Here is a 15652-nt window from a genome sequence, read left to right on the forward strand (position 1 = left end):
TCTTTCCCGAAGACTTCGCTGGTCTCCTCGCTCAGATGACGGGGCAACAGGCAGGCACTGTCATGTAAAAAGATGAGAACGGCGAAAAGACGAAATGAGAAGTGGGAAAACAAAACTGGAACTGAAAAACCGTGCTGAGGTCCGATTTCGTGCACTGCCAAAGGCTGACTTCCGGGACAAGGCCGCTTACTTCTGGTACTTCTGGTGGCTTCACTTTCGGGTGCTCGATGCGCCATCCAGCTATAATCCAGCCCCCTAAAAGGTCATTTTTTTTTTATAGTGGAGAAAAGTGCCTTATAGTGAAAGGTGCAGCAGCGCCGCGAAATAAATACACTGCGCGTCGCCCCAGTCGACAAACCAGGCAACATGGATGCCGGGCAACAAATGCAACAAACCTTGCTGGGCATCGCTGCCGGCTGCCGTCGGTCTAGTGTCGGCATCGTGTGTCGTCGTGGTTTCTTGTACCGTTGGTACCACTGGAAAGGCTAGAGTGATTTCGTGCTGGGCCGTATAGTTTTCTGGTGGTGGTCATTGTGGTGCATCCGTGTTGCACAATGTGCACTGGAAACACCAACAGGTAGCAAAACTAGTAGCAAGTGAACGTTGGGTTTTGTCAGGAGTTTGCCGGATCGGCTGTGGGAGCGATAAAACTGACTATCCGTTGTGACGGCCAGCAGTATCGTCTGCTGTGTTTATCTACGATCGGGATCAAAAATGACACGAGTGGCCAATGCCCGAAGAAACTTCGCAAAGTCTGGCGCAAGTAAAGCTGTGATACCGACAGATGAGAGGTAACTAGTTTCGTTTAGTTTCGTGTCACTGTATCTGTTCGTTTTGCATGGAGGTCCTGTACACGTGCACTGAGAATCTGCTTTTGCTGCGCCGTATGGACATGCAGTCAGCAGCTGACAAGAAAACGCACATAAATGAGGCTTCTAAAAAAAAAAAAAAAAAAAACCTCTCCGCTCCGTGAGGGACCGTTGACTGACTCGTTGTGGCGGCTATTCTCCGTGAACATATTTTGGTGCACCTTTAGCGGGTGTAGATAGAACCGAACGCATTTGTACTAAAGTCTAATGTTGAGGCATTGAAAAAAATATAAATGACATATGTTTATCCATCGACTTTTCTGCATGCATATTCCGTCTTTCTTTTTTTTTTAAGCGATGTTGATTGCCTCAGGGCATAAAACGGTTCTTGTTCTCGTCACTTTTTGTTGGATTATATAAGTTCTTATTCCATGTTTCTGTTCAGCGTGAACAGCGCAGAATTTGCTTTTACTTGGCTGCACACATTAAATAAGATTGCTAAGCTGTGTTGACTGAAGAAAAACGTAAAGGCAAACTCGCCGCCAGAGAAAAGTACAAATAAATTTTCTTCGTCCATACCATCAAAATATCAGACTGCCAGGAAAAAAAAAGAGAAAAAACTGCATACGAAGATGTCCAAATATCTAAAAACAAGCAGGCTGGCTGTGTGTCCCCAATCTGCAGCATTTCTTCCCAAGAATATGTACCTGCCTAGTGCATAACTTCCCAGTATATTCTGTATAGTGATGAAGAATTTAACTGACTATTAATGATATTCATTAACAACTTTTTGTTTTGAAACCCAGCATTTGGCCAGTTAAGGTGCTTGTTGAAGATAAACATTTGCTGGCTTTGCAGAGTCAAGTTTTAAATCATAGTGTCCATGCGCATTTCTCAGTAGTTCAGTAAGAACTCCCACTTTCCGTATATGTGAGAGTTTAATGACGAAGGTGCTGTCTTAGGCGAGTGGTACTACAGGGCTTCTGTGGTCCCTCTAATGACAATGCACTGTTCTCAGGTGTTTTCCAGTGCTGTTAACTTGTGCACTGTAATAGTGAATGCACGTTTCAGTTTTTGAGCATCAGGAATGATTTCTCTTTATCCCTTGAACCACTGGCACTAAGTGGCATCACTGTGAATGTGCTGTCCTCTCTGCTGTTTGTTGAGGCCAGAGAATGGGTGAAGGACTCTGTGATCAGACCTGGTACAGGCAGATAATAAGTTGCTATGACTTTTGACTGCTGAGACCATGGTGATGGGTTTCACTGCAGGCCTCAGAGGCTGCATTCTGATAGTGGAAAAATGCAGTAGCACTTGTGTGTCATAATTTCGTTGCATGTTAAATAACCTCACGTGGTTGAAATTACTGTTTGTCATGCATATTACCCACACAATAACCTGTGCAAAGTATGACTGTGCACTTTTATAACTGTGCAGACAATGTTCAGTTTGCTGCTGTGCTGAATCGATGACTGGATTCAGCAGAAGGTCAATAATTCCTGTGATTGAGTGGCGCACTCCTTGAAGCTTTTGAGCACATTTTAGATCCATCAACGTAGTGGCGCACCGACAATGATGAGAATTACAGATGTGTGTGCATTGCTGTGAAGCTGACTGTCACTTCAAAGTCCGCATATTACCCACACCCACACTTTTTCATTACATTCTTAATTTTTGCTGTGGTTATCATGTAGAAAAATATTGTAATCTGGAGCCCTCCAGTATAGCATGTCTCATAGCCCACAGTGTTGTTTTGGCACAAGCAGAATGTATCAGTCACAGTGCTTAGTCTGATGATTGCAGTCATCTCATTCATGCTTTCTGAAGTGAAGGGGTGTCCATGCTCCTCACGGAGAAGCTATATTGGATGGCTTATGGAAAAGCAGAGATCTGGGCCAGTTGGTACATAGTTCAACCTGAACACCAGCGAGCAAAAAAAAAAAAAAAGCGGACAAGAGACAAAAAAGTTGCAAAGGATAAAGGCCAGACTTGCAACTGTAAGGTAATTCTGACAAGTGCCACTAGGCAAACCATACAGAGCATGCACAAAGAAGTGTGTAAACAAAACATGGCTCAGAGTACATGATGGACGGTATGCAGCAAGGGTTTTGCTACAAACTGGACAACTTTGAATGTGGCGCATAAGCTGGTTTTCATGTGAGCCCACCACTTGTGCAGGGTGGGGCTGAACCCAGAGGGACCCTCAAGCATAGCTCGCCACATCCAGCTACCAGAGCTGCCTGTTGATGGCGAGCTGGCCTTTGAGGCACAGGCAGCCCTCTTTGCGGTGGTGCTTCTTGTGTGCCAGCAGGTGCAGCTGCACCGAGCCGCCTGGTGGCTGCCACACGCGCATCAGGACCAGGCACTGCACTATGAACTGGTGGAGCCGCACGCCGCCATCCTCAGCCTCACAATCATGTGTCATCCACTGCCTGCGGCCCTTGCAAAGCGGGTGGTCGCCACCCTGTTGCCAACCAGCTGGGAGCCTCGAGCCACGGCCGTGTGCCGGGGGGTCACGCTAGTGGCCACTGCAGTTTTGGTGGCCTGGGCTGCCTTCCATGTGTGCTGCAAGCATGGCGTGTTCAGCGTTCTGTGCCTTGCCTACCCGTGAGTGCTCTTCAAAGCCCCATGTATGCACAGCACCTTCGCAAAGAAAGGTCTTTAAAGGTGCACTAGAGAGGATTCTGAGCTCATCTTTTTACTGCGGGAACTCCATCTGTACTCTCCGAGCATTCTCAGAAACTTCAAATTATTGTCCTGTGCGGCCAATTTCCCTATTAAATCGAATTGAACGTCCCGGATCCCACCTTTTCTTTTTTGGAGGAGTCAGCCAATGTGTGGACTGCCTTTCAGCCAGCCACGTGGCAGCTTGCTGCACTGCCATTGGTGGAGCAATACGTAGCGATTGGCAAAAGCAAGGAGTCGATGTGTATTGTTATTTCCGTGGGCCTGATTTGTGGCTGTGTAGTCTACGACTGAAACTATTTATTCACAGAAACCTAAAAAACAAAATAAAAATGAAAGTGAACCGCCATGTGACTGGCTGAAAGGAACTCCATGCATTGGCTGACTCCTCTTTTCAAAGGTGAGTTAAAAAAAAAAAAGATAGGAGACGGTACATTTAATTTGATTTAATAGGGAAATCGGTCGCAAAAGACAATAATTCAACATTTCTAAGAATGCCCGGAGAGTGTAGATCAAGTTCCCTTGGTAAAAAGACAGTTTCAGATTCCCCTTTAGTACATGTCTAATGATGAGTCAACTGACGGGATCCTTTATTGCACTTGGGCAATCAGTACATATGGTAAAAAAAGAACAAAGGAAAATACTCACAAGGTGACTTCACCATCCTTTTACACTAGCCCAGACAGATAAATGCTTACCCAGTCTTTCTGATAAGAGTCTATTTTGAATACCTCCATAATTTTTCCTTCAAGCTGATCTCCGTAGTTGTGAAGGGCTTTATGTTGTTAAAGGATTGTGGTATGATTGCTCAAATGACAGTGCGTTGGTTGCTCACCTGGCATTGTTATCATTATGCAATCATAGCCAGTTCAGCGTTTGTACGTCTTTCTATTTTGAGATCCTTGAGCTTTGTTTGTAATTGGTGCTATGCTAGTTAGTCCACCGTTCTATTCTTGCAACTAGTGTCTGTCTTTAGTAGTTCCTGTGGTGTCCATGTCTGATTAACCCTTTCGCTTCCAAAGACAGCAATTTGCCATCCTTGCTTGAAAATAGTTGCAGTAAATATGCGTCAACAATTGGTGCTGTTTGCTTGGCTGCTAATTTTTGGTTTGCAGTTTTCACACCAGATGACACTGGTTGCTAACTAGTTCAGAAGTATATTGCAGGAAAAAGACTTCTTTCCTTGCTGCTTCTTTTGATCATGACCGTGCCGTCACACGGGGTGCTGAAATTCATGCGCTGCATTTTAGCTGCAAGTACCCTAAACTGGACGACATTGAAAGCAGTGAGTGTGACTTGATCCGCAAGGTGAGGATTATTGGAAATCCAGATGTAGCTTGAGCCCAGCTTGGAAATCCAAAAGCACGCAAGGAGACATTAGTCAACGTGATGTGTTTGGCTGTTTACATGAGCTACGTATTGTGCCAAAAGTGACTGAAAAAAAGAAAAAAGTGCCACATCAAGAGAAAATTTTTTCTGTCGCAAAGATCATTCGTGCGGCTGTGTTGCCCCTATACAAGAGCACCAGAAACCTGCTGTAGCTCCATCTCAAATGAGTCCAGGGGCTTGTCAATGGCAACATATTGATACCTCCAAATCGCAGCATAGCGTAAAGCATCGCGCAAATATTTAGTGTACAAAGCCCGGGAAAAAACAGTGAAAGCTGTTTGCAGTGCCACTTCGCACCTCACTCACCTGACTGCTTCAAGATTTTTCACAAATAAAATGAATTTTACTTGCTGAAGATTTGTGGTTGTCTTGAGAGCCGAATAAAAGAAATGTCTCATATGCGACGTTTTCAACGAGAATTATAGCTCATTCTTTCCAGCAATCCAGGTCGTGCTGTACTGTCACGGACATATCATGGAAGTGGCATCTATGTGGATTAAGTTAATGCCAAAAGGCAAGGCAGGCAGCAGAAGAGTTAGCTAATGTTGTACAGGAAGGATAGTGTGTGAAGGCCAAAGGAAATGCATTAAATGAGTAATTAAAATGAGCAATTTCATTCTTAGGCTGTTGCCTTTCCACCAAATTTTCAGGTTGCATTGTTGTCTCTCTGTGTTTCTTTCTTTGCTTGCCTCAACTCATAAATGCTTGAAGAATCTGTACAGTGCACTGCAGAAAAAAATCAGATGGGCCTCTGTTATGTGTATTGCCAGATGTTCTTGAAAAGTGAGTTTTGCATATGCTGTTGTGTTTTTGTATGCTGTGAAATGGCTTTTCTGACATACAGGCGCGGCCATAAGTAAACGGAGCACGCTATTGCGTTTGAAGTGCAATCACGCTTTCTCCATTATTAATGAAGAAGCGTTGTTTGCCTACAAGAAAGCCCCGCAACCTCCTCTACCAGCATGCGCGTATCACTGCTGGAAATTTCAATTAGGTGACGCGTGGAAAATATTCGAAGACAGTTGAGTGCTCCGTTTACTTTTTTCCGTGCCTGTACATATGTAAATTTTGAATCTGTCACCATGAAGACAGTTTTAGGTCCTGCCCTAAACTTGAATTTTGAGCCAGCAAACTAGAAGATAACAGGTCACCTAACGCTATTTCCGTGCAAAAAGAGTGGCAGAAGAGAGCCGTGCTTATGAAGCCTTGAACCTGTGTTGTGTCTGTCTGGAGAGCACTGCATATTAGTTTACTTTAAATACCTTGAGCTTTTGCAGTGACAAGGCCTGGGAGCAGGGTGGAAGAAGTGGGCACACATAGCTTTTGATGTGTGTGTGTTGCAGAGGGGTGATCCACGTGGTGCTGTTTGGGCCCCGGCCAGGACTGCTTCGTGAGTGGCCCATGCCTGTGGCACACGTGTGTTCCTCAGTGCCAGCAGAAGTGAGGGCTGAGGTGGAGCGCCACAAGCACGACTTCAATGAACGACTCAAGCGCTGCCTCTTCCAGGTGCGTCCCTGTCTGGCTACCACATGCCGACTTGCTTACAGAAAAAGATGTAGGTGCTGGTCCAACTGAAACACTGCCGTATTGATAGTGCTCAGTTTTGTTTAGATGTGGCATTTGCAAAATAATCCCTTGCCAGGTTCGATTGTTTCTCTACTTAGTCCGAAATTAATAGAATGATGTATATTTATGTAGAGACCACAGACAGTTTCCCTATCGCGGCTTATCGTTTCGTGGCGCAGTCTAGCCATGCATATAAGCGCCCAGCGATACGAGTGCACACTTTCCCTCTTTTCTCTTTCCCTTCCTTTTTGTGGCTATAAAAGCTTTGCTTCGATTGCAATAAAGGTTCTCCTGATGCCTACACTTCACTCGGGTGGTTCATAGATCAGGGCACTTGCTTGGCCCGATGAAAATGTAAGAAGAAGAAAATGCTTTAATGGGAGGATGAGTGAAGAGGTTGGCAGGAGTGGTGTACCTGTGGCCTGTTACTGCATGCATGGGGAAAGGAAGTTGAATGAGAGGGAAAGGGAGAAGGTGAAGATGGAGGATGGTAACGCAGTGCCTTCACAGGGACTGATGGTGCGGGCAAATGCCATTTGTTGCATTGCATGTTACACATGATGTGGGCCACACACCAGTGCTGTACTTTGTTAGAACCCCTGCTCTGGAACTGCCTCCTTACCCAACTGTCTGATATGTCAAGTCCTTGCCCTGCTTGTCATAGGTTTGGGTTGGTGGAGCCTTCTTTATTGTGAACTTCATTGCTGCAGAATTGGGCAGGCCTTAAGTTTTTGTTGTACACATCGGTTGGAGTGTGTTAAATTCACTCCTTGAAACCGTGCACCTGGCCATAGCCACTAGGTATCTTGTGTTTCAATGGTTTAAGTGGAGCTGAGCTGCAAAATATTGCTCATATGTGCAGGCACTGCTTGTGACATACTACGCAGCCCTGCAGCCATGCTGCTTTGTGCCAGCCTCTCTCCACCTGGAGCCCTGGGCCCTGGCCCAGCACGGCCTGTTGGCCTGGCTGGCTGCCTTAACCCTGCATGCGTCACGGCTTTTCCCTCCCCGCTACTTGGACTCACTGCACCGGGCTGCCCTACACCTGGGGCGGTGGCGCCGCCTAGAGGCCCGCCATGTGCATGCCCCTCACCACTTGTAAGTGATGATGGCTCGTAGAATGATTGCACTGAAAGTTTCACTTTCCGGCCACCACTGCTGCAGGGAATGCTGTTAGTTGTAGTTTTTGGCAGGCTGACATGCCAGCCGTGCTTGGAGGAGGCATTTGTGAGACAAGAAAGGTGCAGTAGCTTGAACAACAACCAAAGTTGCAAGCTACAGTTTGTTTCCAGATCAAGAACCATTTATTTAAAAGTGTACAGCCGTGCACAAAAGTGGAGAGACCACAGGAATGGCGGTGATTGCAGTTTTTCTGTGTATGAAGGCATGTTTGGCAGAAGTGTGTGGACAGACAGACTGGTTAACGTATTTGGTCAGGCTTTCGATGCATATCTTAAAAACATGTGCTGCACTATGAGAAAACACTGGCACGCACTTCTGTCAGCTCACGTGATCTCTCGACTTCTTCTCAGGGGTGTACATACATTTATAGTGAAACATAAAATATCAACTTACCTATGTCTCATATTGAAAAGACTGAGGTCTGTAGCATATGTTGGCGTGCTTACAGTGGTAGAGGGTGCAACCCACTGAGCACGCCAGAAAAAACACTGACAGGCAATACCCTTGGTTATATGCCACAGTGTGGCTAAACTGGGCACTTGACTCATGGTTGCCTCAAGCTTCAGAGCAGTGGTAACATGACAAAATGTGAATTAAATTAAATTGGTTTTTGAGGAATGAACTGTCACAGTATGTCTCATAGGTGCGGTAGTGGATAATATCCACCACCTGGGGATCTTTAACATGCACTGGCATCATCCCACAGCACACGGCGCCTTTTGTGTTTCGCCTCCATTGAAACGCAGCCGCCGCAGTCAGGTTCGAACTCGGGTACTCTGGCTCTGTAGGCTCCTTAACCACTGAGCCACCGCGGTGGGTAAACCTGAAGGCATCTTGGCCACTCCGTAAGGCATGCACATTCACAGTGAGCATGGTTAAATCAGCCTATTTCTTAATGAATTGACTTAGTGTTGAAGCTTCACATCTAGTAGTTGCCTGTAGTTGGATACAACTTAGCGGTGATGCTCCACCCACGTTCATTTTCAGCAACCATTGTCCCTTCGTGGTGCACAGATACTCCACTGTTAAAAATTTTGCTCATTACATGAACAATAACTGACCACAAAATAAAATGACCTTATGCCAGGGTAGCCACTGTCATTAAGTTGTGCGTGTGGAATCATTTTCGTATATTAGTTTACACCAGGGTAGCCACTGTTTTAAGCATGCATGTGGAATTGGTTAATCTTAATATTTTATTTCGGGGTAGCCACTGTCTTTAAGCATGTGGAATCAGTTTAATATATTAGTTTATACCAGTGATCAGTAGACATTTGACCAACCAGTGATCTCAGTAAAAAAAAAAAAAAAAATCTGAGTTGTGCACTTTCCCTGTGGCCTTTCTTTGTCACTTGAATGCATTTTTCAGTGCATTTAAAACAGGACACAAGACCACGTAAGATACACACATACTTTCTTGTGTTTTGTCCTGCTTTAAATGTGTATTCAGGCAACAGAAACCAATCAGCTCGTCTTTCTGCATTAACAAGTATACTTTCTATCTAGTTTCTCAGGGCTGCCATGGTGGCTCAGTGGTTATGGCACTTGGTTGCCTACCCGAAAGACGCGAGTTCTATCCCGGCCGCGGGGGTCGAGTATCGATGGAGGCGAAATTCTAGAGGCCCGTGTACTGTGCGATGTCAGTGCACGTTGAAGAACCCCAGGTGGTCGAAATTTCCGGAGCCCTTCACTACGGCGTCCCTCATAGCCTGAGTCGCTTTGGGAAGTTAAACTGCTCATAAACATAAACTCAGCATGGCTAATGTATCCCATGCAGGTGGTCTGAGACTGTGCTATGGCCACAGAATAACTTGGTGAAGCACAGTCGAGAGTTCTTTCGGGCCGAGGGTGTGAGCAACGCAGCGGAACCAGGCCACCCGTGGCACGGCCGCTTCTACGGTCTGTTCCGCAGTCCTGCTGCTGTGGTCGGGGGCGCGCTGGCTCTGCAGGCAGCTCAGCTGCTGTTCCTGCTCTACCTGCTGGCCAGTTCGTCCGAGTGGCACCGGCTGCTCACAGCAAGCCTGCTTGTGCTGCTCAACGCGCTCACCCTTTTCAAACTGGCACGCCAGTACCTGGTGCTGGACAAGGTTTATCATGCGGAGCGTCTGCTGCATGAGCGGCTTGCCTCCTGAGTGCTCCTTGGATTAGTGGGGCCTGCTGTACTTCTCCTTCAGGGGCTACACAAGGGACCAAGTACGCACTGTGCAGCTTGACCTGCTTGAGGGTGGTGAGTGTGTATGCAGTGCGATAACACTGGTGAACATTGAGATCTGCTCATGAAGCCATTGACAGTGGTCCGGTAGCAAGAATGAGAAGGCTTGAACACTTCCCATCAGTACAAGCCGGAATAGGCACCTGTATGAAACCGCAGACAGAAGTGACAGTGGAGATGCATGTGCTAGTGGTACCTGGTGGCACAGAACAGAAGTGTGCCATGCTGCTCTTTACTATGGAAGGATTAGCAGAACTGACCGCTGGCCATGCCTTTAATCTCCTGTGTGTGCTTGGATACATCCTGTGGCATCGTTCTGAATGTGAAAGTCACAAAGGAACCAATACAAGGCTGATTTGAGACACATTAGTGCACTCGTGTGTCTTGTGTTGCTTCCTTTCCACCCTTCACACCGAGATCATGCACTAGCTTGCCCTGCAGTTTGCCATCCTGTGCTATATTTTGTATTGTGTTAAGGGTAGTGCAGCAGGAGGTATGACATGTGCACAGGGACAATTGCCTTTCCAGCCACTCATTACTGACAGCATGCATCACTTTCGGGTTATGACATACCATATAATCTCGTGTAAGGGCCGCACTCCCTGTTTTGGACACGATAATTGAGAAAAAATTGCGGTTATGCGGTTATTTTAAATTTGTGTATGGGCAGCACCTTTAAAATTCACATCCATATTTAAAAACAAAGTGCGACCCTTACACGAGTTTACTATATGGCGCTTTCTTGTCATACCAGAAAGAGGAGTGTTTTCTCTCATGTATTCTTTCTCTTTGGCCACAACAAAGCATGTGCTAGCTTGTTCCTCCTTAGCACGGTGAGCACATGCAGAAAAAACAAAATGGTCAGTGAATGCTACGGCACTTGGCCCAAACTAGTGGCAGTAGACTGCGGAAAACTCAAAGAATGTAGGAATGCTCACACATATTGGTTGCTTATAGGAAACCAGATTTGTCCCATTGGGAAAGAACTGTAAGGATTTCACTAGAGTTCAGATTAGGTGCTGCCCTTTAAGGGGGGATGAGGGTCTTGAAAACTTTTTTTTTTATTTGTAAACATATCTTTCTGAAACTTAGCACCTGGGTGTATCATTGAATGCTGATTTCGAATATGCATTTAGATTTCAAATAACTCAGCTGCAAGGAAATATATGGAAAAATAAAATATCCTAATTAAGTCATTTCTTATGGGCCTTTTTAGTAATTTATCAGTTAAATAAACATTTTTAAAGAATAAGCATACATTTGCAAAGGCCCAAAGCACATTCTAAAGCTAACAGAATGTCTACAAACTAATTTTGTTGATCATAAATAAACAACAAAGTTGGAAAGAAAAAATGATGTGGAGGTAATTAGCCCACACTTTGCCTAATTGCTCATATATCATGTTTAAAGGAAAAAAGAAAGCTTTAGCATGTGCTTAGGGCCTTTGCAAATGTTTTCTTATTCTTAAAAAATCATTCTTTAACTGATAAATTACTATAAAGGCCAGTAAGAAATTGCCTAATTTGAATGTTATTTTGCAATAAATTTTCTTCCAGGTGAGATATTTGAAATCTAAATGCATATTTGAAATCGGCATTCTATGATACACCTGCGTGCTAAGTTTCAACGAGTTATGTCGAAAAATAAAAAACAAGTTTTCAAGACCCTCATCCCCCCTTAAACCAAATGGAAATGAGCACTAAAATGATGACAGGAGCCCTTGAGCCTTAGTGGTGGCCAGCGCTTTGTCTGCCCCAGGCTATTCTGAAGGTGTCCCAAAGGTGAACTCGGGCACATGCACTCATGTGACAGCTGTGCAGCTGCAGTACAACATCTTGAACAGGCATCATATTGTGACCTGCCGTAGACAGTGCTTGCTCGAGCTTTGACTGTCGTCGTTAAACCTTTCAGCCGTTCATTTATTAAGCTGCATAGTGCAGCATGTTACACTGAGATTGTGTTATTATGACACTTATTTCTGATTACAAAGGTTGGTTTTAATAAGTTTCGCTGCGTACACGAAAAATAAAATTGAAATGAACGGGCTCTGTGACCCCGGGATTGGTGACAAATGGTGATTGGCATGCCAGACTGCCATATTCACATCAAGATGGCTGTCGGACATTGCATTTTTGCGTTTGTACTAGTTGCGTTTCAGCCTTTTTGAACCTCTTTGTAAGTCCATCAAACTTTTTTATTTGATATCAAAAAGGGTGTGAATTTCCATTTTTTTTCCCTGTGACTGTGCTTGTGATGCACTTTTATTTAATGCATATAGCATCAAGTCAACATTTCATTTTTCTCTGCCTTTATAAGCAAAAGGAACAAACTGTGCAAAGAACTGTGGCATGGTGCTGATGGATTCTTCTGTGATCTGCTGGCACTCGTTTGTGTTGAAAAAGGCCACTTGTTTTAGAAGAACTGGACCAAAGCCACAGCTAAAATAAAATATGCTTTATCTGTTGTCATTATTTTTTCCTGCCGCTTGCTTTTTTTTTACTGGGAGGTGTCTATTGCTCTTGAAGCTGTATCCTGTGTCCTCTGTGAAGTTTAAAAATATTACTCCTGAACAGTTTTTGCTCTTTGATCCTAGTCGCATTTTTGTTTTTCAACAAGAGCAGCATTTTACACATTCTTGAGCTGAAAATATGTGCTTACTGCCCGATTTCTAGTCCCAGTTTCGTGTGTGGAAGGCAGTGTGTGAAGTGAACTGGCATTTGATGGAAGCTGCAACGGTGCTGGATGCGTTACGTATAGTTACATTGTGGACCTGGTATGCACACAGGTCGAGCTGAAAAAACAATAGTGCAGTGGTTGAAAGAATACAAAGGGTCGTGCCCACTGCCTCAAAGATACGTCATACGAAAGTATGACCAATTCACGCACCGGTAAGGGAGTACTTATTTATTTATTTTATTCAATAGTGCCAGCCTCCATTTGGTGGCCAAGGCAGGAGCGGTACAAGGACACGTCGTACATCACGACAAAACAAAGCAAGTAAAAATGTGAATAAAGAAGCAAAAGCTAACACACAGGGTTTTATAGAAAGACAAAGAGCAATGTTAAATGCACTCAGTTACCTAAAAATACAAAAGAAAGCAAACAAAAGAGCATGAATGAATACACTGCGCTTAAAATGACGATATGACAGCAGATAAAAAAAGACTTCTGATCTGTCAAACGGACCACGTCACACGGAAGCCCATTCCATTCCAATATCGTTCTTGGAAAAAAAGAAAACTGATACGCTTTCGTTCGGCACCGTGGCACCATGATTGTCAAACTGTGTTTATTGCGCGTTGGTCGTGAAGTGTTGTATGCCATGTAGGTCTCAAAATGAATGTTTGTTAAGTTATTGACAATGCCATGCAACATTTTTAGACGGTGCAACTTGCGACGAGATTGAAGTGTCTGCAGTTCAGATTGATGCACAGATTGATGCAGTGTTGATCAATCTGATGCACAGATTGATCAAGTGTTGTATGCACAATTGATGCACAGACCACAGCAATTATCTTGACAGTTTGCCGGATCACCATCCTTGTGGAGAGGTGCAAAGAGCTGGCTGTGTCACTGTCAGTGGCCTGTCCCACAGAGCAACCGACTGCTTGCAGCTACTGTGCTGGAATAGAAGCCAAAACCTCGTAGCTGGTCTCGGTGTGCTTGGAGTGATCCTGGATGACATGCTGTAGCTTGCAGGATCAACCAAAGGTGTTATGTTCTATGCAGGCGGGACCTGGGAGTCATTTAATCTTCTATAGCAGTGTTATTTTTTATAATGAAATAAAAGTAGCTTCTATTGAGACATGCAACAGCATTGCCTCAGAAGCACAACAAAATTTCCATTTGCGATTCTATTTTTTGCCACGCATGGTTATCTGTACAAGTGCATCACTTGCTGAAATGATTGCTGTGCTGGAATACCGTATGACAAGCACAATTTGGCCTGGCTAGTTCCTCAAAAGATATCCTCAACACTGCACTGAATTCTTCATGCAGAGCAGAGAATCTGCCTCATTTAAATGCTCTGCTTTGAAGTTGCAGCTCTTGTCTTTAGATGACAGGCCACATTGTGGTGTCAGGTTGGAAAGTGCCGGCACAGTGTTGTGAAATCTTGCTGTCATACTGAGTGGGTTGTAACAAAGGATACGCAGTATTCGCCCATTGTAAGTTCAAAAGGTGATTTCTACAGGAAGGTTCTATCCCATTTTTTCGTAGTTGCAGTCGGCACCTTATCTTTTTACTACTTTTTGCACCACATTATGCTGCCACCTACTGGTTAGCTAACTAAATTAGTGCAGCTTTCATTGGCTAAAAATGTCTTCTTAGTGATCTTAGTGTTGACTTTGTTATTTTTGGCACTGTTGGTTCACTACTTTTTTTTAGTTAGTGAGCGCAGTGTTTTAGTGCAGTGCTTTTATTGTTGCTTGTCATTAGAGGAGCCAACACAGTATTTGAAAGCTATAGTCAGAAACAACTCAAGAATGAAGCAGCATATGCCCCTCAAAGCAGGCCCCCCACCCAGCCATTAGTGTCGATCAATTTTTATGCGCTGCAGTTATTCCGATTAAGCCGTAGTTATTCCCCTTCCTTTGTTTTTCTGCATATTAACTTATATACCCACAGTACTGTTCTACCTCACTCATATTGCTCATGCTTTGCAAGTCATCTCCTGAGTGACTTAGCAAGGCAGTGTCATAAGCGAATCGCAGATTACTAAGGTATTCTCCATTAACTTTTATCACCAACTGTTCCCAGTCCAGGCCTCTCTGAATACCTCCTGTAAACAGGCGGTGAATAGCATTGGCAAGATCATGTCTCCCTGCCTGACACCCTTTCTTATTGGAATTTTATTTCTGACTTTACAGAGAACTATGGTAGCTGTGCACCCACTATAGATATCTTCCAGTATTTTTACATAAGGCCCTTCTACACTTTGATCCCGCAATGCTGCATGACTGCTGACTGAGTCAAATGCTTTCTCGTATTATTAAGAAGTTATTAAGAGGATTAAAAAGTATGTGAGGTAGGGTAGCCGCAGCTAGCACAGGAAAGGGTTAATTGGAGAGATATATGGGAAAGGCCTTTGTCCTGCAGTGGGTGTAGTCAGGCTGATGATGATGATGGTCATCCCCTGTTCATCTGCCACTCCCTGCAATTTCACGCTAGCAGGTCCAAGGGGATCGCTCAAGGGTGGTAATCGGTCGACGCTTTTGGTTAGAGGGGCTCGTTTGAGGGCATTTGCAACTTTGTTCTTGAGTTGTATACAGCTACAGTGCCTGGTCAGTGCACAACAAATTTTTGCACCACTGTTTTCAAAGGATCCATGCTCCCTCTTTGTGCTTTAGTGAAAACCTTTTTATTTCTTATTTTTCACATTGTTCATGAACAGGTATACTAGATTTATTGTTTTGTAGGCAACGCAAGGTCAAGAAGATTAAACATTTTAACAGACATGGCTTTCTATATCATAGCTTTCATGCTGCTTTGTGATCAGGCACAACATCCAGCAGTTCAAGCTGTAGGACTCCAGCCTACATAAAGCTACTTTAAAAGTGAATAGAGCATGGTCTAATATTTTCTGTTGGCATTCTGGAAATTCAGGGGTGCTACATCTGGCGCATACGAGACACTGAAAGTCACACTTGTAGGCACAGCGGCTAGCTAAACTTGCCAACCTCGTGTACGTATAAAAGCATTCTGATTCCATTGTGTAGTATAGGTAGTACAAAATATCAGTGCTTCAAAGCGTTCAAAGACTCTGGTAGTACTGACTGAGGTCAGGTTTAATAAAAAATGGTTACAAATG

The 15652-nt window shown here is 44.3% G+C and overlaps 1 protein-coding gene across 3 annotated transcripts; it reads left to right on the forward strand.

Moving 5' to 3' along the window:
* The first annotated feature begins 364 nt into the window (after positions 1 to 364).
* LOC149359185 (transmembrane protein 39A-A) lies at positions 365 to 13691 on the forward strand. Of its 3 annotated transcripts, XM_089571436.1 has the most exons (6): positions 365 to 661; positions 693 to 791; positions 2988 to 3416; positions 6227 to 6389; positions 7312 to 7547; positions 9409 to 12314. In XM_089571436.1, the coding sequence occupies exons 2-6, from the start codon at positions 715 to 717 to the stop codon at positions 9761 to 9763; spliced, it is 1260 nt and encodes a 419-aa protein (XP_089427562.1). In that variant the 5' UTR covers positions 365 to 661; positions 693 to 714; the 3' UTR covers positions 9764 to 12314. The 3 variants fall into 3 exon arrangements, with proteins under 3 accessions (XP_089427562.1, XP_089427563.1, XP_089427561.1); XM_089571437.1 differs by lacking the exon at positions 9409 to 12314 and adding an exon at positions 13367 to 13691 and having other exon boundaries at positions 365 to 791; XM_089571435.1 differs by having other exon boundaries at positions 365 to 791.
* Positions 13692 to 15652: the final 1961 nt, after the last annotated feature.

This window comes from Amblyomma mixtum, chromosome 2, assembly GCF_055824585.1.
Source record: "Amblyomma mixtum isolate Tamu chromosome 2, ASM5582458v1, whole genome shotgun sequence".
NCBI lineage: Eukaryota > Metazoa > Arthropoda > Arachnida > Ixodida > Ixodidae > Amblyomma > Amblyomma mixtum.